The following is a 24,120-nucleotide window of genomic DNA, read 5'->3' on the forward strand; positions in this document are numbered from 1 at the left end:
TTAGAATTTCAAGCCTAGTAAGTCCCTAAATGCAGCCCATTTAACATCCATACATGTAGCAGATACCCTTGATATAATGTACATCATGCTTGGGTAGCTTTAATGAATGGCAGATGTTATCAGCTATGTGCAAGGCCCTAGATCATCATTTCTCAAACTCTCCCTCCTTAGGCAGAGGAAACCCCCTAGGGAACCTGGAGATAATGCCAGATCTAGCCTTCTTTGGGGTTTTCTGTATATGTGTATGCTCTGAAATGGGAAGGGTGTAGCCCACTCTCTATTGCCCAAATAAACAGTAGACACTTGAGACAGCTTTCCTGGTAGTGACTGAGGTAACAGGGAGCCACTAATGGAGACTACGCAGCCTTCAGAATTAGGCTGAGCAGAAAGCTATAAGCACACCCCTTGGGCCAATGATAAGGTGCCTACCCCCTGGGTCACAGGTATTATTGTGCCTACTTTCCAAAAGAAGGCATTGAGGCTCAACGAGGTGCTGAGCAACTTGCCCAAGGTCACACAGACAGTAGGCGCTAAGGACCTGAACTCAGTCTGTTAGACAGCAAACCCATGCTCTGGAATCACTTCTGTAACAAACTTATTAGCACAGAGCTTGACACCAGAAGGTGCTCAATTAAAGAAAATACACTCTTATAGATGTGTGTGTATAATCTTCACTTTTTTTTTTCTCGGTCGCGTTGCACGTCTTGTGGGATCCCCGGGCAGGGATTGAACCCCAGACCAGCAGTGAAAGCATGGAGTCCTAACCACTGGACTGCTGGGGAATTCCCAATCTTCGTCTTCCTAAAATAAAGAGCACTTTGATTCTTCAACTGTCTTTTAGAAAGTTCTTCTTTTCTCTCTTTCTTTTTCTCTAATTCTTTTGTAGCCAAGCTCCATGTCATTTGTGGCTCCCTTCCCTCCTTATCCTTTCCTTTTAAAATCATCTGCAGCAGATATTTGTCTAGGCATAGCTCTCTCTGGGGCCCACAGAGATCGTCTTCCTATTGTCATCCTTATTTCTTCCACCAGGAGTACCTTTCCCTTTCTACCTTCTCTTCCAGATGAAGAGTAGGCATGACTTATAGAAGTGATCACTATAGGGATAAACTCTTTGCTAATCAGAAGCCCACTAAGCTCCCCACAGGGATGGCTCTTGTCTCTTTTTTCTCCCTAGTCTATCTTTAACATCTAGCGCAGTGCCTAATATAATAGGTGCTCAATAAATATCTCTTGAATGAATATAAAACATAACAGGGTGACCCCACAGAACCATCCGGTTTCTTCCTTTGGTTGAAAAGACCACAAGCAAAAGACCTGAAGCATCTACACGGTACTATAAAAATGCTCAGTAATAAAATATGTGCTAAACGTCTGTATATTCCATAGCAAGACACTCAAACAGAGAGACTGGGAGGGATCACAGAAAGACAGAAAGGGAAGGAAAAAGGGAACTCACATTTTGTGAGGGCTCAATATATTGTGTGTACTGTACAAAGTGCTTTTCATGCATTACCTCATTTAGTTTTAACAATAGTTTTGTGAAGTAGGCACTAACCCTACTTTATAGATGTGAAAACTGAGCCCTGAAAGATTTACTTTCTTCCCAAGGCCACAAACCTACTGAGGGTCAGAGGGATTCTGTCCAGGCCTGTTTGACTTCAAAGCCCTTGTTCTTTCTACCAAACCATAAGGTGCAGCTCTATAGGTTCTTCCCTTCCAAAATAGTGTTTTAAATAAGTTTTAGCACTCTTGTGAATCACATTAAGTTTTTTTTTCCAAATAAAGTCCACATTTCGTCAGCACTCTTTTCTCTAAAACTGATTATCTATGTGACAGATTCCTTCGGCTTTTTCTTTTAAGCAGAATTTTTGCTTAACAAGTCATTCTAATGACTGGTCACCCCTGGAAACATTCATGAATTTCCAATAGATGCTATTCTCAGAGTCATTTTGCTCACATTTAATTATATTGTGGGCAAACCCATAGTTGCCCTTACAATGACTTCTTAAAAATGTTCATTTTTATGCTTTTAAATATAGCTAAAAATCTAAATTTTAAAATTGATCTATTTAAGCCTACAGCTGTAGTATACATACCATATTTTGTTTTTCTGCAACAGCAGAAGTGAGGAATGAGGTATATAAGTGCAGACTAAGACCAAAGAGAGAAAAGCGCTGACTTTTATATAAGAGAAAAACTTAACTGAAAATTAGATGACTTGAAGCTCTGACTCTGACTACAAGGGGTAGGAATTCTCTCTTTTTTTTTTTTTTTAATTTTTTGTGTGCATTGGGTCTTCATTGCTGTGCAAGGACTTTCTCTAGTTGTGGCGAGTGGGAGCTACTCTTCATTGCGGTGCACGGGCTTCTCATTGTGGTGGCTTCTCTTGTTGCGGAGCATGGGCTCTAGGTGTGCAGGCTTCAGTAGTTGTGTCACGCAGGCTCAGTAGTTGTGGCTCACGGGCTTAGTTGCTCCGTGGCATGTGGGATCTTCCCTGGCCAGGGATCGGCCCCATGTCCCCTGCATTGGCAGGCAGATTCTTAACCACTGTGCCAAGCTAATTCCCAGGGCAATTTTTCTTACATCTTTTCTCCCATTGACATGTCAGAAGAGAAGCTACTGAAAAAAGTTTTATGCCAAAAAATTCAGTGATGAATGTATTCTTAGAAAAAAGGCAGTCATCTTCTATGGCTGTGGTTCTCAAGTGTAGAGCCCATCAGAATCACCTGGAGGGAGTGTCAGACCACAGATTGTTGGGTCCTGATTCAGTGGGTCTGGAATGGGACTTGAGAATGTGCATTTCTCACAAGCTCCCAGGTGATGCTGTTGCTGCTGCTGGTGGTCTAGAAGCTGTATGCTCAGTGTGCTTTCTGGAGTTTAAGTGCCGAGGGGCTACTGATGCTCAGTCAGAAGGCTCCAGGGCAGTAGTTCTCAATCCTCACTAAATGTCAGAATCACATAATGAACTTCTTCAAAATACTGATGTCTGGGCTACACAGCTATAGTTTTTTTTTCTGTTTGTCTCTGGTGAGGCCCAGGCATTGAGAACACCTGGGTTTGCCTAAATTGATAAATATGAACATTAATTTCATATTTTAAAATTAATTTTTAAATTTTGTCTTATTAAAAATAATCCTAGAAGAACAAAAGAGCAGACAGCAGGATTTCAGGTTAAATATGGTGGTTAAAAAACAGGCATTTACTAAGCTCGCTCCCCAAACCCCACTAAAACAATGGTAATGGGACAAAAAAAAAAAAAAAAAGAGAAAAGAAAAAAGGCATTAACCCAGAAGGTCTAAGAGAATAGGATAGGAAAACACCAGAATAAAAATGTTGATATTAGAAAACAGAAGAGTGATAACTGCCTTAGCTGACCAGAAGAGGCTGAATTCTACACCCATGAATCCTTTTAGGGAAACCTAAAAGGAGTTTGCTTCTTGCTGTGGAACCCCAGAAAGTCTCAGGAGCTGGAAGCACCAGGTGCCTTTGTGAATGGGGGAGAAAGGGGGGCTGAAACAAGATAACTGAGAAACAACTAGACCCTCAGATCCCTACCCTCACTCTATATCAGTGGTTATTAGAGTGTGGTCCAGGGACTCCTGGGATACCCAAGACCCTTTCAGGAGTCCATAAGATCAAAGCTATTTTCATAATAATACTATGACAATTATTTGCCATTTTCACTCTCATTTTCTCACAAGTGTACAGTTGGGTTTCCCAGTGTCTATATAACATGTGACAATGTCATTGCTCTGACAACTAATGGAATGTATGCTTGTATATTCTTGTTTTCTAGACTTTTCTAAGGTATGATTTTTTGGGGTATAAATATGTATGTTTTCAAAGCTTAACTCAGTTTGTTCTCAATACTTCTACTGTGTTCTTACAAGCTATTTTTATTATACCTACTATGATCTGTATAACCTTAAAATCATCCAATAAGTTATTTTGAAATTCTAATGATTTTCTTATGCCTATATGAAAGTAAGAACATTTTGTTGCCTTATTTTGCAAGTAACATTTTAAAACTATTCTGAAGGCTTTTCTAAATTTAAAATCTAGAAAACTCTTCAAAATAATTTTAAATTTAGAAAAGCATCTTATAGAGTAGCTTATCATACTGCATTGGCTAGAAAGGTACACAAGGTAGCTCAAAGAATGATAGAGGCTTCTACAGTTGACATTGCTGAATGTCTGCTGGATGAAAGGTCAGTAAAAGTTACTAAAAGAAATCACCCCAGGACCATTTCCCAAAAATACATTAACTTGTTAAAGATTTAGCTGCAAACATGAAGACAAAGTTAATATCTCAGGATATTAATATCTTGATAAATCTACAGACATAGGTTTTTTTTGTATCCATCCAACATAAACACCAACTAACCACTGATAAAGATCTTTTATGTGAATAGCAGTAAAATACACTTGGTGTATTGGTACTAAACACAAATGCTTGGCACTAAATACAAATGGTGATGAAATACATAAAGTGTTAAATAATTTATTTGACTCTCATGGTTTGTTTTGGAAAAACTATTTGACATTTGGACTGATGGTACCAAAGCAACAGTGGGCAAAAGAGCTTAACACAAATCAAGGCAGGAACGTCAAACTGTGCTGGTGGTCATGTCACATACTGGCAATAAAACAAAAATGTCAGTTTTACTTAATAATTCCCTTGATAAAGTAATAAAAATTATAAATTTTATTAAATTTTAACCCCTGAGTACACATTTTAAAAATATTCTACATGACTAAATGAGAAATATACATAAAAGACATCACTTCCACAGCAAAGTACGATGATGGTTGTCTTGAGAATAAACACTTACATGATTGTTTGAGTTGCAAACTGAATTGGTCATTTTTTTCATGAGCAAAATTTTTACTTGAAAGAATGACCGACAGACAAATTATGGTTATTCAGACTTGGGTATTTGGAAGACATTTTTCTCAAAAATGAACAAAATAAGCCTGTCACTTCAAGGATAACAACTGATAGAATTTGTTGCTGATTATAAATTTTGAACTGTTAAGTGAAAATTAGAATTTTAGAATATTTGTATCTGCCACCATGAGGTTGTCAGCTTCCCAAAACTTAAAGACTTTTTCTGATTAGGTCAGGGGTGATATTAATAAATGTGCTTTTTTGATGTTTCATAATAAAATGTATCAACATTTGGAAGATCTGCATAACTCACAACTCAATAAAACAATATTTTCCAAATGATCAATGCATGATGTTAAAATCATGCATGGGTAAAAGATACATTCAAAATGCAAAACCAAAAAATTTAATGCATCAGAGTATGAAAAGTTCATAGATATGGCTTCATAGTCCATATTGCAACTAACCTTTAGGAAGCTATCACTTGTTGAATTTTGGTGTAGTATCTGAGAAGAATAGCCACAATAAACTGAAAAAGACTATTTAAATACTCCTCCCTTTTTAAGCTACATATCTCCGTGAGGGCAAATCGTCTTCATATTTTTAAACCAAAACAATATGTTGCCACAAAACATAGAAGATATGAGAATCCACATATCTTCAATTAAGCTAGGTATTAAAGAGATTTTCAAGAATATAAAATAATGCCACTCTTCTCACTAACCTTTTTTTGGAAAATATAGTTATTTTATAAAAATACATTATTTGTGGTAAAATGTAATGAATTTATTATTTTAAAATAAACGTTTTTAAAATTTCTGTTTTAATTCTAATACAGTAGGTATCTATAAATATGATCCAGTACCCTACATAGTTGAGAAACTGTCCTATTTCCAAGAGAGCAGAGCATTGGAGGTTGAGCTAGAGTCAGGGCCACCAAACATAGTTGAGGTGGGGGCAACCACACTGAAAACAACAGGATTAAGTGAAAGGCTACATACTAAACAATGAGATATCCAGCTCCTTTCTTAGATATGAGGATGCTAGCAGATTTATACTTCCAAGTTGGCAGAAGAGAGAATTCTTCTCTGGAAAAACTAAACTGCACATAAGAAAAGACCAACAGTATGGACAGTTAGGAATCCCCTAATGTAATAACCCAGGCAGATCACCCTACATAGACCCTCAACTAGTTGAGAAGAAATGTCCATGAGGAAAAAAACATCCAATCAGTTTTTCATGTCTCTCTCTTAAATAGGAATAGAGATCTAAGGATCATTTGACATTTGAGGAAAATCTTTAATATGAAAGACAAAAGAAAAGAAAGAAAGAAAGAAATGGGGGGAGGAGGGAAGAACATAGAGGGAAAAAAGTTTAATGAAGAAATCATAAGAAAAGTATTGGAGAAGAAAGAAAGGAAAGGAAAGGAAGGGAGGAAGGAAGAGGGAGGAAGGAAAAAGGAGGGAGAGAAAGAGGGAGGGAAGAGAAAATAAGAAAAGAAACAAAATAAACAAACACAACTAAAATTGATATCTTCAGAGAGAAAAATGATATTGCATCCAGAAACAAGAAAAGAAGCCATAAAAAGGAAGCTTTGAAAAATAGTTTTTGGAAATTAGAAATATGATAACAGAAATGAAAATTTCAACAGAAAACTTAGATGATTAAGGAGATTTAGTAGAAAACAGAAGAAAAAACAAGGGAGAGAAAAATATATAAAAATTAGACTACTGTTTGAGGAGTTCTGATATCTGACTAATGGAAGTTCCAGAGAGAGAGAGAGCACTCAAAAGAAGGAGAAGAAAATCATCAAAGAAAAAAATTCAGAAAAATTTCCCTAAACTGAAGGGTATGAGTTTCAGATTGAGAGGGTCCACCACATACCTAGTAAACAGAATAAAAAGAGAGTCACACAAAGGATCACTGAGGACAAAAAGAAGATTTTAAAAGTACCAACAGAGAAAAAACAGGGCAAATAAAAGGAATGGAAATTTAAAAGGATCAGATTTCTCAATAGTTACAAGAAAAGCTAGAATAAAATGGAGCCAAAGCATCAAAATCCAAGGGAAATCTGTATGCATCCAAAATATAAATCAAATTCTAATACAAGGTCTCAACAAGTTTACCTCTCATTTATCTTTTCTCAGGAAATTCTTGGAAAAAAAATGTTCCACCAAAATGAGGGAGTAAACTTCATAAAAAGGCATGGATCCAACAAATAAGAGAGCCAAAAGGAATCCCTAGGATGATGGCGAAGGGAGATCCCAGGGACAACAGCTGTGCAGGAAGCACGGAGATCAATTAGTCCAGATGGGACCAGAGGAGAGACTGCTCCAGGAGAACATCTCCAAGGACAAGATGAAACTGATGGCTACCTGGAGTGTTTGCACAAAGAGAGAGATCTACTCCTCTGGTACAGAATTTAGGCATGACTTAGGGAAAGACTAATAAGGAATTAAGCAAATGAAAAAGTTATTAACTGCAGGGAAAACAAAAAGCTGTGGAAGAAAGAAAATGGAATCATTACACACACATTCTCTTCTGCGAGTCATATTTACATAGGAATAAAAATATGAGCACTGAATTCTGATCTAACCAATACTTAAGATATAAAATATTGGAGGATGGGGAAATGTAAGTATGTTTCAGTGTGTGATGAGTTAGGGAGGTATGAGAGCTAAATTCTTATCTTCCATAGTAGGAAATTAATAGATAATATTTAAATTGGAAAAATATTTAAAATACCATCAGATTGTTATTTAGAAATATGGAAACAAATATAAGAAGTGGCTAATATTGTGATGATTGTTTCTGGGGAGGGGGAATTGGAGTTGGGAAGGGTGGAGCTGGGTATTGATGATTTCTATTATAAACAAAAATAAGGATGTAACAAGGATGCAATAAATACATCCTTATTACAGAAAAATTGGAAACTATAGAAAAGTAAAGATGCCCATAAAAACATGCCTATACTCCTTACATCTAAAGGTTAATACTATTAACCTATTAGTGACTTTTCTTTGAGTTTCTGTGCATTTTTATATTATTGAGGTATGAATTGTATATTTTATATTTTATTTGATTCACTTAAAAGCATTTTCTTATTTATTTTTCATAACTATTTTCACAACAATATATTATTTAATATTATATAATATATTTAGGTGTAACAATTTAGGCTTTTTTCCTGTATCTTATTATGAAAAATTTCAAACAGAAGCAGATGGAAAGAATTGTATAGTGAAAAAAATATATCCACCACCTAGGTTCTACCATTAACATTTTGCTACATTTGCTTCATCACACATTTATCAATCTATCTATCCCTCTATCCATCCATTGATCCATTTTATGTTTTGAGGCATTTCAAATAAGTTGCAGACTTTAGTATACTTCATCCTAAACACTTCATCAATCATACTATTAACTAGAGTTCTTTAATAGAGTTCTCTAATATCTGTTATGGTTCTTTTTCTTAAGTAAATTTTACATATAATGATCTGCACAAAACTTAAATGTATCATTTGATGAATTTTGACAAAAGCATACATAATTCTGTGTAACCCAAATCCTTATCAAAGTGTAGAACATTACAATTACCCCAGAAAATTCCCTCTTGTGCCTTTCGCTCTTGATCCATGTCTCTACCCCCTACACCTACAGAGGCAATTTTCTAATGTTCACAATCTATTCCAGAACTTCATATAATTGGAAAAGCACAAATATGCTGTTTTATATAAGGCTTTTTTTCCACTTAGCATAACGATTTTGAGATTCATTTATGTTGTGAAGTGTATCATTACTTTGTTTTTTGATCTTGCTGAGTATCATTCCTTTATACGACTATACAACAATTTGTTTAATCCATTCTCTTGCTGATGGACACCTGGGCTGTTTCTAGTTTTTACCTATCATTAATAAAACTGCTATGAACATTCTTATAAAAGTGTTTGTGTGGCATGTTTTTATTTCCTTTGGGTAAATACCTCGTGAGGGAATTGCTCTGTCATAGGATAGGTATATTTTATTTATATAAGAAATTGCCAGATATTCCAAAATGAACCAGATATACTATAATGATATCAAGAATTTTTAATGTGTCATTTTGATGTTATATTTTCAAAGAATTTGTCCATTTCAATTGTCAAATTTGTTGGCATAAAGTTGTTCATAATGTTCCCTTATTATACTTTAATATCTATGTGATCTATAGTGAGAATCTCTTTCTTATTCCTGATACTGGCAATTTCTGTTTTTTCTTTCCCATTCTCTCTTTCTCTCTCTCCCTCTGTCTCTCAATCTCTCTCTCTAAGTTTTCAAATTTGTTCACCTATTCAAAGAAATACTTCCGGCTTTGTAAATTTTCTTTACTGCTTGTCTATTCTATGTTTTATTGCTTTCTGCTTTTACCTTTGTAATTTTCTTTATTTTACTTGGTTTGAGTTTAGTTTGTTCTTTTTCTAGTTTCTTAAGATAGAAACTAAGGTCATTGATACCAATGTTTCTTCTTTTCTAATATAAGCATATTAGAATATAGATTTCCCTCTAAGCTCTGTTTTTGCTGAATTCCACAAATTTTGATAAAATATATCATCATACTCATTTCAAAATATTTCTTACTTTCCCTCATGATTTCTTCTTTGATCCATAGATTATTTCAAAGTGTGTTACTTAATTTCAAAATATTTAGGTATTTTATAGATATTTTTCTTACTGATATCTAACTTAATTTCTTTGTCATCAAAACAGACACATGAAAAGATGCTCAACATCGCTAATTATTAGAGAAATGCAAATTAAAACTACAATGAGGTATTACCTCACACCGGTCAGAATGGGCATCATCAAAAAGTCTATAAACAATAAATGCTGGAGAGGGTGTGGAGAAAAGGGAACCCTCCTACACTGTTGGTGGGAATGTAAATTGGTGCAACCACTATGGAAAACAGTATGGAAATTCCTTAAAACACTAAGAATAGAGCTACCATATGACCCAGCAATCCCACTCCTGGGCATATATCCAGAAAAGACGAACACTCTAATTTGAAAAGATACATGCACCCCAATGTTCATAGCAGCAACTATTTACAATAGCCAAGACATGGAAGCAACCTAAATGTCCATCAACAGATGAATGATAAAGCAGATGTGGTATATATATAGATACACAATGGACTATTAGTCACGCATAAAAAGAATGAAATATTGTCATTTGCAGCAACATGGGTGGACCTAGAGATTATCATACTGAGTAAAGTAAGCCAGACAAAGACAAATATTATATGCTATCACTTATATGTGGAATCTAAAAAATAATACAAATGAATTTATTTACAAAACAGAAACAGTCTCACAGACATAGGAAACAAACTTATGGTTACCAAAGGGGAAAGGGGGAGGGATAAATTAGAAGTATGGGATTAACAGATATACACCACTGTATATAAAATAGATAAGCAACAAAGATTTACTGTATAGCACAGGGAACTATATTCAACATCTTGTAGTAACCTGTAATGGAAAATAATCTGAAAAAAAAAAAAAAAAAAAAATATATATATAACTGAATCACTTTGCTGTACACCTGAAACTAACACAATATTGCAAATCAACTATATTTCAATTAAAAAATTCTGTATGATTTCAATCATTTCAAATTTATTGAGACTTGTTTTATAGCTGAGCATATATGATCTATCTTGATGAATGTTCCATGGGCACTGGAAAAGAATGTATGTTCACTCAGCCTACAACTGTCAATTAGGTCAAGCTGATTGATAGTGTTATTCAAATCTTCTATATCCTTTCTGTTTTTAATCTAGTTGTCCTATTAATTACTGAAAGAGACACTTTTAAATCTCCAACTACGAAAGTAGATTTATCTATTTTTCCACCTTTTGTTCTTTTAGTTTTTTCTTTGGGTATGTTTTCTTTGGGTATTTCGAATCTCTGTTATTATGTATTGTTTCTATAGTTTTCTATTGCTGCTCTAAAAAATTATCACAAACAGTGGCTTAAAACAATTCAAATTTAGTATCTTATAGTTCTGTATGTTAGAAATTAACATGGATCTCACTGGTTTAAAATCAAAGTATTAGGAGGGCTGTATTCCTTCTGGAAGTGCTAGAGAGGAATCCATGTCCTTGAAGTTTCCAGCTTCTAGAGGCTGCCCTTATTCCTTCACTCATGACCCCCTTCTTCCACCTTCAAATGCAACAATAGTGGGTCAAATCCTTCTCACATCACATCACTCTGACTTCCTCTTCTGTGGTTAAATCTTCCCATGCCTCCTCTTTTCTGACTCCCTCTTCCACTCTAATGGTTACGTTGGGTACATCTGGATAATCCAGGATAACCTCCCTACTTTAGGTCAGCAAACTTAATTCTATCCGCAACCTTAATTCTAGGAATACAATTTCACAGTCTTCTTAGAGTAAATATTGTATTACTTCACATTAAAAAAACTTGGATCAGTATAACTCCATTTACAGCCTCTTCCCTTCATCATCCTTTGTGGTATTATTGCCATATATTTTTACAACTCTATATGTTATAAACCCCATAATACAATGTTATATTTTTGTATTAGAGTCAGGTTTTTTAAAAGAAATTAAGAGAAAAAATATATTTATCTATAAATTTACACTTTCCAAAGCATTTCATTACTTTCTGAGATCCAACTTTCCTTCTGATGTTACTTCTGTCTGAAGAACTTCCTTTAGTATTTCTTGTAGCACAGGTCTGCCGGCTTTCACTTACCAAAAACACCTTTATTTCTCTTTCATTTTAAAAGAATATTTTTCTAGACAGAGAATTCTGGTTTGACTTTTTCTTCTTTAGCACTTTAAAGATGCAGTTCCATTGTCTTCTGTTCTCCATTTTTTCTGATGTCAAGTTAGCCATCATTTGTGTCTTTGCTCTCTATGTAAAGTGTCATTTGTATCTGAATGCTTTGAAGATTTTTCTCCATCCTTTTGTTCTCAACAGTTTAAATATTATGTCCAGGTATGATTTTCCTTGTATTTATCCTTCTTAGGGCTTGCCTAGCTTCTTGGTTCAATAAGTTAATGTTTTTCACCAAATTTGAGAGAAGTTCAGCTTTGGTTTCTTTTTTTAAAAAAATATTTATTTATTAATGTATTAATTAATTAATTAATTAATTTTGGCTGTGCCAGGTCTTAGTTGTGGCATGTGGGATCTTTAGTTGCAGCATGTGGTCTCCTTAGCTGCAGCATATGGACATCTTAGTTGCGGCATGCAGACTCTTAGTTGCAGCATGCAAACTCTTTGTTGTGGCATGCATGCGGGATCTAGTTCCCCAACCAGTAATCGAACCTGGGTCCCCTGCATTGGGAGTGCAGAGCCTTAGCCATTGGACCACCAGGGAAGTCCCCAGCTTTGGTTTCTTAAAAAAAGTTTTCTGCCTCATTCTCTCTCTCTTGTCCTCTGGATTCTAATTGCACAGATGTTACTTAATATTGGCAATGAGGTTGCTGAAACTTTGACAATTTTCTTCCCAATATTTTTTCTCTGTTCTTTAATTGTATAATTTCAAATGATCTGTATGCAAGTTCACTAACCCTTTCTTCTGTACTTTCCAATCTCTTAGTAAGCCCATCCAGTGAGTCTTTCATTTCAGTTATTTATTTAGTTATTTATTTTGGTCGCACCACATGGCTTGTGGGATCTTAGTTCCCCAACCAGAGATCGAACCTGTGCCCCTTGCATTGGAAGCATGGAGTCCTAACCACTGGACCACCAGGGAATTCCCATCATTTCAGTTTTCTATTTTTTCTTTAATAATTTCATTTGGTTCTGTTTTATTTATATATATATATATATATATATATATATAGTTTCCATGTCACTGCTGATATTTCCCTATGTATTCACTCAATATGGACATTTTCCCTTAACTATTTGAATATATGTGCAATAGCTTCTTTTAAATCCTTGTCAGCTAATCCTATTATCTGGGTCATCTCAGGGTTTCAAGTTATAGATCATTCTCTTGGCCATAGGCCACATTTTTCTGTTTCTTTGCATGTCTAGTAATTTTTAAATTGTATACTGGAAAGTGTGGTTGATATGTTGTAGAGACAGAAGAGTGTTGGTTTGGGATCTAGCAGGCAGTTGGATGAACGTCTGGTCATCTTGTTCTTGTGGCAGCTGCAGTTCAGACTTCATTAGGGTGAGTCTGTTGTGGTTACATATTAGACTTAAGGCAAATCCTTAGTCCTGGGACACAGACTTTACTCCTGAGGCATGTCTTTTAGTTTTCACTGGAAAGCACAAGGTGTTTATCAAGCCCCTCAGTTTGTGAGATTCAAATTCCAATCTCTGTCCCTCATGTGACAGACAGCAGCTGAAATTTCTGTTCAAATTTTTCAGGCTTCCAGCTGTTGTTTTCTGCCAGGCTCCTTGAAGTCTCCCTTAAATATGCACAGTTCAGGAATCAGGCAAAGATTTGAAAGGAAGTTTATATGCATATTTGGTGTTTTGCCCCATAGCTCCATCTGAGATTTCCACCTTCCGACTTTTTTTTCTGACACCTCAAATCAATATGACCATGTATTTCTTTTGAGTTTAAAGCCACCTCATACTGTATGGATTCTTAAGTAACCACAGATCTCACCAGTGCCATTCACTTCTTTCAGGAATTGAATAACTTCCTCTAGCTTTTGCTGCCTTTTGATCACTCTTGTGTGTGTGTGTATGTGTGTGTGTGTGTGTATTTAATTATTGTCCAGATTTATCACTGATATCTGATACAAGCTATTCCACCATTCCTGTAATTGGAACTTCATCTCACTAACTCTTTCTGGGTTTTCTGCATGGGTTGGTGGGCAGGGCCAATCATCAAGTCGTGTATCTTGGTCCTGAAAATCCAAGAGCATGAAAGTCCAAATCAAAATAGTCTAACTATATAGATTTATTTATTTATGACTTCAGACTCAGAGTTCTGGCTGTTCAAGCTCCAAGCTCAATATCCTAGTATTGAATTGATTCTTTTGGCTAGATGTATACCGACAAATTCTAGTCTCCTTTTTTTTTCCTGACAGTGATTCTTGATTTCCTTTACATTATTAAGAAATTTTCACCTCAGCATTTCTCAGGGTTAGAGAAACATGGCATTTGGCTTTAATTTTCGCTGAGTCCTCCTGGCCAAGATTTCTTGGAATTGTTCCATGACTATTCCAAGTCTGGCCTGAACATTAAGACTGTAAGGAATAAATGCTAGCGCCCAGGTGCTACTTGTTGTCCTCAAATGAGTGCTGATCCTGCAGCCAAAAGAAACACAACCCCATGCCTGCTGTGGGCGTATTTTTAGAGTAGTTACAAACACATGATATTTATCTTGAGAGATGGCCAATATTTTTTTAAATAGCTAATAAACAAACTGCATTTACAAAAATGTATTTCTCCTTTATAAAAAAAAATACTGTGCTCACTTCACTGCATTTGTACTATGGAGAGTACTTGAGTAGGGGAAAAACACTTTCTCTGATCCCTCCCTGTCAGCCATGATAATTGAGCAATGCTTACATTCTTACCCACTAATTTTTGTACACTGATCTCATTACTTCTCTTTATAAACACTATAAATTCTCTGGTCTTTTGTCTTTATGCTACATTATCCAGATAGCTTTTGGTGAAGACACTGAAGAGGATTTGAATTCCACCAGTAGAATGTAATATTTCCAGTATAGGATCATTGTCTTGTTACCAAAGCAGTAACAGTTAAGAGAAGCCCATGGAGTGAGACAGACCCAACTTCAAGTCCAAAATCTGCCACTTTCTGTGTAATCTTTGGATTTTATACACCTTCCTCTAAGTTGTAGAAAAATATAGATAAAAACAGTCCTGACCTCATTTGGTTGTTCTGAGGATCAGATATGGTAAGACACGTAAAGGTTCCTGCCACATTGTTATTATTATCCTTGTCATTATTTTCCCCCCCAGTAAATGCCCAATTAACAGTTGCCTAAATAAGCACTTGTTGAACTGAATAAGTGCTATTCTGGTAAAAGAGAAAACACACAAATTACAAAAACAAGTATAATAAATAGTAATTTTAAGTTATGGTAAGTGCTATGGAAAAACGAGCTAAGAAAGAGAATTAAATAGAGGGTCTACTTTAGATAGGATCATCAGGGAAGGCCTCTTGAAGGAGGTGACATGTAAGCTGAATCTTAAGAGATGAGAAGGAGTAAGCTACACAAAATATGAAGATAACAGCATTCCAGGCAGAGGGAATGACACATACGAAGTTCTTGAGGCAGACATGCATGTGAACCCTCTACAAACTGAAAGTCCTCACCAGTGTGTTGGGACAGAATGAGTAAGGGCAGGGGGGCATCAGACGAGAGCGGACGCCAAACACAAAGAGCCTTATAGGCCAGAGTAGAGAGTCTGGCTTGTGGTCTACATGCAAAGGGAAGGCACTGAGGGGTTTTAAGCAAGGGAATGACAAGATCCTCAGACCCACTCAATCCATGACTCACAATGACAAACTGAAGGAGGATAAGAATTTCTGGAAATATTTGGAACTTGTTGTTTATAGAAACTAAGAGTATAAATGCAGAATAAAATATTTTTCATTATGATTAAAGTTATTGATTGCCAACAACTAATTTTGGAGTTAGTTTTAACTTTTTTCTTGGAGCACGAAAGACAGTTTATTAAATTTCAGTTATAACTTTATGACAACTACTTATCTTTCATTTCACAGCATCTGATAATAAGTAAGAGCAAAAATGGTGAATACCTACTGTTGCCAGGTAACTGCATCCACTGTGTTTCCTGCCACCTTCATGAATCTGTAGGAAACAGAAAGAACAAAGATATTGCAACTTAAAGTAAACCATATCCCCAGGGTTAAAATAAAATAAGCTGAGACAGAGATCAGGCCAATCCTTGGGCAACTATGCTTTCTGAGAGGGCCCACAGCCATGGTCTATCCATAGGTATTGGAAGTTAAAAGGTACAGAAGGTGAAAGTAATCACACTTTCAGCTCTCCACACATCCTTTATCATCTGGAAATCAAGACCCCAAGACAGCATTATACCTACGTCTGTCTTTCCAATCCCATGCCTGATGGCTCCCACATCACCTTCCCTGTGATCAAAACTTATCTGTCACATTTCCTATTCTCTAAGGATTCTGAGATCTACTAGGAGACAAACGATAACATTTTCCAAGGATGACAACACAACATATGCCTTTGAAAAACCTCAGGCCTCTCCTTCTATAGAGAGCATGGGAAAACCCAATTTATTTATATAAGTATATAAGTATGAAGCACTAACAAATATGCCCTAGTGATGGGCTGCCACACCTGTCTAAGTGTAGAAACCTGAGCACCACACAGAGAAATTTAACCATTTCTGGAGCAGCTAAATAGAGGACTGAGTGTCTCGACCAGGATGCTCAGCTCAAAACGGAAACCAGACTTGTTTCCCTGCAAAGCACTCAGCAAAGTCTTGCTAGCAATTTGCCACCCTCCTGTGCCCCTTGGGGTTCCACCAGAAACACAGTGACCGGAGAAAGCATCCAAGGCCACACAGATTCCATAGGGTATCATAAACTGCAAGTCTGTGAATAACTCAATTATCTACCTGCCTCCTTTTAGCCATCCACATGTTCTGAGGACATGTGCTGTCATGGCTCGTGTTACTATTTGAGAGAGTTACCACTCAGACACAGGAAATCAAAAGGAACATCTCAGTTCTTTCAGATCTTACTTTCAATTCTCTTTCCTGAGACCCTGGAAGGGAACTTCTCCTCAGACAGAAACGATCTTCCATCAGTACTTCATAAACAAAGAATTTGTCCACTGAGAAGGGAGAAGGACGGTATTTTGTCAAGAATGCCCTACCCCTGCCCTACTCCAGCCTAACCTTGCCAGGAGGACACATGGGCAAAGGGCGTGCTTGCGCTGCCCAGACAGAGGCTCTGTTTTGCCCTGATGGTGGAAGAGGAGTGAGTCTCTGCGGGACTGGGTGAGAGAAGGAGAAGGGATACCAGGACTACTGTTTAATAGCAGAGTGATGTTCATAAAAGAAGATGAAGAGGATGGAGAGTAGGGAGACAATGAGGAGGGGAAGGAGAAGGGGGAGGGAGAGGGGAAGGAGAAGGGGGAGGGAGAGGGGAAGGGGAAAGAACAGGAGGGGGAGGCAGCTTGGCTCTTGCCTGTATGGTTTTGCCTCTTTTTGTCTAGTACCACTCAGCAGTCCAGGAGCAAGAACGTGGGAAATGGAGCATAGGGTTGACTGAGGAATGAAAGTGGTTTGCTGAGCAGGACCAAAACATAAATGGGGATTGGAGGGAATATAACATTTACTGAATACCTATTTAGTACCAGGTATTCACATGTATTTCCTTCAAATAATTCTCAAAATTGCTTTGCTTGGTGAGGTGGATATTATTAATCACATTATACAGGTTACTAACTTCCTTACTGGCTAGAGAAGTAGTATTTCCAGACACCCTAACCAGCTCATTTTTATGGGATCATGCCACCCCTCCTAGCAGTACTTCTTAGGAAGCAGGACATAGGAACCCTCTGCTTTTGGAGCGCACGGACTTCTCTTTCTCTTCTCCTCTCCTTTCTCCAGGCCAGAAAAATCTCTTGACTCTGGGAGGGTAGCTCCACTCTCCTCACCATTTCTAGCCCTATGCCCAGGATTCTTCCTTTAAAATTCAAAAGCTGGAAAAGCTGTGCATTCTCTTCTCCATCCTGTCATGTGCCACCCCTGAGTCAATAAGCACACAACCAGCTATCTGCTTGAATAGACAGGAGAAAAATGGAAAAGTCCAGGGAGAAGGAAAACAGATTAGGATCCAAAATACTATACCTGCCACATAAGCACTCTAAGCTGTGGAAACCTGATGGTAATCTTAGAAGTAGGATAACCCAAAAATTAAGAGGGGGAAATGAAATTTTGTACCCCCTCCCCAGGATATTTTAAAAATTAGAAAACCTAGGCAAACTTAGATACAAGTGTCATTAAAATATATATATATATTAAAATATATTTACATGGGTTTACTCCTCCAAAATTATTTCTAAAATCTCTGAAAAGTAAAACTGCCTCCATTTACATATAAAAATAACCATAATAAAAATTACACTGACATTTAGAGTGCTTTCTCATTAAAATTTTTTTTCAGCTTCTTATGTATAAAATTTCACATAACTCTCAAAACAGCCCTGGTAGGCAGATATTCCTAATTTATAGTGGAGGTTGGTAAGTCTCATAGAGGTTATGTGACTTGTTCAGATTCATAGAGTAGTGCAGACTAAACTCAGGTTTTCTGATTCCAAACCCTATGTTGCCTTCAAGCTGTTTTCACTGAGACCAAGAATTATTAAGATGCAAAAAATAAGTTGAATTTTTGCCTTGAGAAAACACTACCCTATTTTTTAGAAAAAGAATAAAAGGCCTCAGCACCTTCTTTGCTTGTGGCTTCCTCTCACAGACTTGAGCATTTCAGTATTATTTGTAAGACTAGGTGCTGGAGCAGGTGTCGAAAGGTGACTGACTCAGGGCCTCTGCTATAAGACAATCACAGTAAAGCCAAGAAGACAGACACTGAGACAAATTAGTCTCTTTGTGTTGCATTACCGGTACAAACTAACTGCTGTGGGAGAGCAGTCAAGGGAGTAGCTAGCTCTACCTTCTGTGGTGTTAGAAGAGGGATAAGCATTGAGTAAAGCTTCACATCTCACAAGAGGTTGAATCTGGCATTGAAAGAAGGGTAGGATTTTGCCATGAAGAGCAAGCCAGGCATAGAGCAGCTTGAGCAAAGCACGATAGAGTCAAGGTGGGTGTTTTCTCAGGAGTCCAGGATATCTGGATATCAGGGGACAGGTAAGGGAGTGGTAGGAAGTCAGCCTGGTCAGATAACTAGTTGCTAGCCTGTGATGCTAACACATCTGGCCTTTATTCCTTAACATCTCGGTACAAGTCGAGGTCTTATTTATCTTTGTATGATTAGCACCCAACACAATATTGTAAAATACAGCTAGCTCCTCCTGCATGTTGGATTTATCCTGTGCTTAAGCAAGTGAGGGTGTGTCAGGATCAGATTTGAGTTTTAGGAAGATCACTCTGGCTATGGTAAAGGTGAAAGGTAGTGTGGTGTGGACAAGCTGGAGGGAGATGACCGCAGAGTGATGGGAGGCTTTGAAATGTGGGAACGAAAAAAGACACAGTTGAAAAAAACACTGTTGGAGCACTCAAGAGGACTTGGCAGGTGAGTTTAAGTGAGGAAGCGGTGTAAGAGAGAACCCCAAAGTTTTAACTGTGGTAATGCCATTGCCTAAGATGGGCAATCCAGGAATAGACTTTAATGCTGGTGTTGGTGAATGTACTCCAATCCTTCTGAAAATGCCTCAAAGAACTTGAAGTAAATAGTCATTGATGATAACAGTTACACATTCACAAGAAAATTAGGAGGAAAAAATAATCATCAATGCCCTGCCTGGCTAAAAGGCTCTGGACAGGCAATTAAGAACACATCTACTTTGGTGTCTTAGAAGCTGGAAACTTGTTATGTATGATATTATAATCTGGAAATCCTCATATGCATTGAATAGTTTGTTCTGCTACAGGGTGATAAGTCTTTAAATAACCTTCCATTATCAAAAGTTACATTATAAAAAGAATGGGAAAACTAGAGTTAGGAACATTTAAAGTAATGCTAATGTTTTCTCCCCACACCCCTCCCCCACCCGCAAAGAAAATCTATAATATCTATAATTAAATATGAAATATACTGGACCCATATATAGAATATTATATAGTTTACAGAGAAATATTTTTAAATTGAATATACGAAAAGACCTACCATGATCCTGGATAGGAAAATCAATTATTCTTCCTAACCTAATTTATGGGTTTAATGAAATTGTAATAAAAAAAATCCCATCAGATATTTTTGAAACTTTGCAAAATCATTCTATTTTTGAAACTTTGCAAAATCATTCTATTTTTGAAACTTTGCAAAATCATTCTAACATTCATCTGGAAGAAGCCAAGAATGGTCTGAAAAAAACTGTAATACTGAAAAGACATTTATTTGATCTACTATATATTAAAATATACCATAAAACCTGCAATTATTAAAACATTCCTAGGCATTAGTGAGGAGATCTTAGTAAAGAGATCAGGAATTAGTAAGGATATCTATGGAACAGAAGAGATTGTTTACAAAAATTTATATATAAGAATTTATTACATGGAAAAGAATTTAGTATGTGAAAAACTGAAGCATGTTTTTAATAGTGCTATGTGATTTGTAGCTATTTGGGAAAACAGTAAAGTCAGATCCTTACCTAAAGCCTTATTTTGTAAAAGAAATCAAAATAGTAAAATATACTTTCATTTCATTTTAATATTTTAAAAAATTTGTCAATCACTATTTAATATGTTTAGACCAATGATATTATTATCTTAACTTTAGTAGCATATTTAAGCAGTAGAAAAGTTGTTTTAGCTAACTTTATGGGAAAAAATTATTAAATATATGTTCATATGAAAACTGTTGTAAACTACATTCTTCCTTTTTCCCTCTTGGCAAAATGATGAGAACAACTTCAAACATATGGAAGCATTTCTACACTTATTCTGACGAGGAAGAATCTAATTCAGGAATAATGTCAAACAAAATATGCATTTCCAAATACTACCAGGATGACTAACCATACCTTTGTTTTTTTGAGAAGTGTATAAAACTCATCTAAAATGGAGCAAATGTTCTGTTTTCAGAAGTCTTTGAATGATTGAAAAAAAAAAAACTAGAAAAACAAAAACAAATGACAGAAATAACACATAAAGGAAACTGATTAGACAAAACTCCATGGAATAGATATTATAGCCAGTGAATTTGGTGAATTCTCCCCAGCCCCATGTTCCCTCTCTGAACACTAGGGCTCTCTGTATCTACCGTGTATCTATATCATTTCCATACTCTGTTTTGTTTTGTTTTTTTTTTAATTATTTATTTATTTATTTATTTATGGCTGTGTTGGGTCTTCGTTTCTGTGCGAGGGCTTTCTCTAGTTGTGGCAAGCGGGGGCCACTCTTCATCGCGGTGCACGGGCCTCTCACTATCGCGGCCTCTCCCGTTGCGGAGCACAGGCTCCAGACGCTCAGGCTCAGTAGTTGTGGCTCACGGGCCCAGTTGCTACACGGCATGTGGGATCTTCCCAGACCAGGGCTCGAACCCGTGTCCCCTGCATTGGCAGGCAGATTCTCAACAACTGCACCACCAGGGAAGCCCCCATACCCTCCCTGTTTTTATATCTATATTGGCACTGCGGAGGAGAACAAGTCCAAAAAGATTATAATTTTCTTTGTTCAAGTCTAACATTGATGGATTCTTCTGCTCCTTAGTTTTGCCTGTTTCTCAGAAACTGGCCCAAACCACATAAATGAATAACTTCCACACAGCTGCAGAATGCTCAGCAACAGTAATATTAGAGGTGGAATAACATGCACACAGACTAGGGCTGTCAGGAGTGAAATACCATTGGGAAAGTGAAATTCTGTTTAGGGTCCAGTATTATCCAAGCGTTTTCAACCATCCACCTCCATTCTAATCCCTAGATTTAGGTCTGTGAATGAACAAGTAAAAGATGACCCAGGATGTGAATAATGACAGAAAGGAAAGATCTTGGTTTTCCAAGGTTGGATGTCTCCATACGTGAATTATGAAGACAGAAATCTTGGATGATTATTTCAGAGAACAGAAGATGTCTGTCCTCATGCTGACATCCAGTCATTCAAAAAAGGATAAGAGAGGGAAGTGGCAAGGACCTGTACCTAAGGAAATTGGCCAGTGCCAGGCAGACCTTTCAGTACTGGGGAATCTTTCCCACTGGAGCAAATATGCTGCTACGGAAAAGAACAAAATATTCCCTTTCATTGTGAGTTCCTTTCCTCCCCCAAGGGACCCCAAATCTGGGAGAATTTCTTTCCTTTGTTATCCACCTGCACATATGACGCATCTGAAATGTTGTGGAGCCTTCTCTCCCAGTGCATATCACAGCTCTCTCTTATAATAAGGCACATCTTTATTCATGGTCTTTGGGGTTTGATTTCTGCTTCTGGACCACAGAGTGCAACCCTGAAAACTGGTTTCTGAATTTTGCTCCCAGGAAAGAGGATAAACCCTTCATGGGGAACTGCACGTCCAAATGACTACAAACTTCAGTAAGAGTGTGGCAGCCTGATCCTTTTCCTTGTCCACAAGGAGGATCTTTGGTTATGTAACTAACATGAATAAGATGTGACAGCCATTCTACACAAAAGCTAGGAAAAACTTGTGAGGAAATCATTCATTTTGAGTTACAGCAAACCAGGCATCTTCTGTTTGGTCCAAAGTCACTTACATTTCCATGGCTAATTATATATTAAGCTATACTAGGTTAACTATATATTAAGCTCTAGAAGAAATAAAATATTGATCTCTTTCTTCCCCACCCTCTCTCTCTCTCTTTTTACTCTCTCCGTTTCTCTTTCTCCTTCCATTCCTCCCTTCAAGCCTCCCTTCCCCTCTCCCTCCCTCCCTCTCTTCCTTTTTCTCTCCCCACCCCTATTTATATATACTATTACACTTGCAGTAGGCTGATAAATAGCATGGCTATATGTTCATTGACTTTAATAGCTAGTGCAGCTCTCTATTTAGGCTTCTCTTCTAGCTTATAATTCCCTTAATTTGATAGATTTATAGAGTTTTTAACATACAGGGACTTGAGAGGGGTGAGACTCTCCATAGAATCTCTCTTGCCAATAAAAGTTACATCCATGAGGCTTAATTTAAGAAGGATCTTAATGAAGAAAGGAAAAAATAAGTTAGCTACCACTTACTGATTGACAGGCACTTGGTAAGCAGTTTACATAATGTACAATCTTATAAGGTAGGTATTATTACTTTCATTTTATAGATGAAGAAACTGTGCTCAAGATCACCCAACTAATAAGTTGCAGTGCTAAGAATCAAATCCATTTCTGACTTTAAATCCCTTGCTTTAACCATGCAGAGATGGCAAATTTATGATATGTGCTCCCTTTTTCTGAACCCATGGTAGACTTCGGTAATAGATCTCAATACTCTTTCCCTAATCTCAGAATTGGCCTAAGAATCCTTCTCAAGATAGGGTGCCAAGCACTATTACCTGGAACTGGCCCCCAAGATGAAGGCTATTTCATGCTGCTAATGGGGACTTGGGAGGAGGGAGGCTATAGAACAATGTCTGGAATAAAATGGAGGCAGATGTGAGACAATAATACGGAAAGGACAAAATAGGTTTGCTTGATTAGAATGAAGACAAATAGCAGGGGGATGAGGGATGGTGAAAGAAGATGTTGAAACAGATCTGGAAGGCTATGGCTGGAGCTGGAAGGTGCTGGTTAGGGGAATATTATGACAGACATGTCTCGACAGTCTAAAATGCTGCCGGATTCAGGCAAAGAAGGCTATAACTGACCTGATATGATTTGTCCTGGCTGTGGAGCCAGGTGGGAAGGAGGAAAAATGCATCAAGATATCGTGAAGAATTTCACACAGAAAAGCAGACTTTCCAAAAGGTCAAGTCCCAGTATGAAGCTGAGTCTATGAGAGTGAAAACTATGGAACTAAGGTGAAGAGTATTATATATTTTTTCCAGTATGCTGGACCATGTGGCTTCACTCAAAGATGAAAATTCAGGAAAACAGCACCACAGTGTAGAAAGAGCATGGGCCTAGGAGTCAGATAGATACTTGATTTAAGACCTGGCTCCACAACATATTAGCCATGTGACCCTGGGTAAGTTGTTTAACCTCCCTGAATGTTTTCAAATGGAGAGAGCCTACTTCCCAAAGGCACTGTGAAGATGAACAGGATAACATACATGAAGAAACAAGGGTACTGCCAGGCACACTGCTGGCACTCAATAAATGTGAGATTGGTAAATAATTTAGCATTTGTGTACCTCCATTCCTTAATCTGTAAAATAAGATAATAAGACCTGCTCTGTCTATATTATAGGGCAGTAGTTCTCATACTTTGGGGTGCAAAGAATCCCTGAAGTCCCTGTTCAAATGCCAATGTCTATGTCCCATCCCCACACATTCTGGTTGGGTAGGTCTGGGCTGGAGCCTAAGAATCATGCTGCATTTTGTTTTACAGAGATATTTATAGCAGCTTTATTCATAATAAACAGCAACAGGACCAGATGTCC

General features: G+C 37.1%; 1 protein-coding gene across 7 annotated transcripts in view; it reads right to left on the reverse strand.

The window, feature by feature from the left end:
- Nucleotides 1-24,120, reverse strand: part of HPSE2 (heparanase 2 (inactive)) — a gene marked incomplete at its 5' end in the record, with an annotated part of 614,795 nt that overhangs the window by 212,252 nt on the left and 378,423 nt on the right. For all 7 annotated transcript variants that reach the window (XM_082408112.1, XM_082408107.1, XM_082408111.1 and 4 more), the window contains one exon: nucleotides 15,661-15,708. In XM_082408112.1, coding sequence (XP_082264238.1) covers nucleotides 15,661-15,708 — 48 coding nt within the window. The remainder of the gene's footprint in view (nucleotides 1-15,660; nucleotides 15,709-24,120) is intronic.

This window comes from Balaenoptera borealis (genome assembly GCF_965194805.1).
Source record: "Balaenoptera borealis genome assembly, chromosome: 10".
NCBI lineage: Eukaryota > Metazoa > Chordata > Mammalia > Artiodactyla > Balaenopteridae > Balaenoptera > Balaenoptera borealis.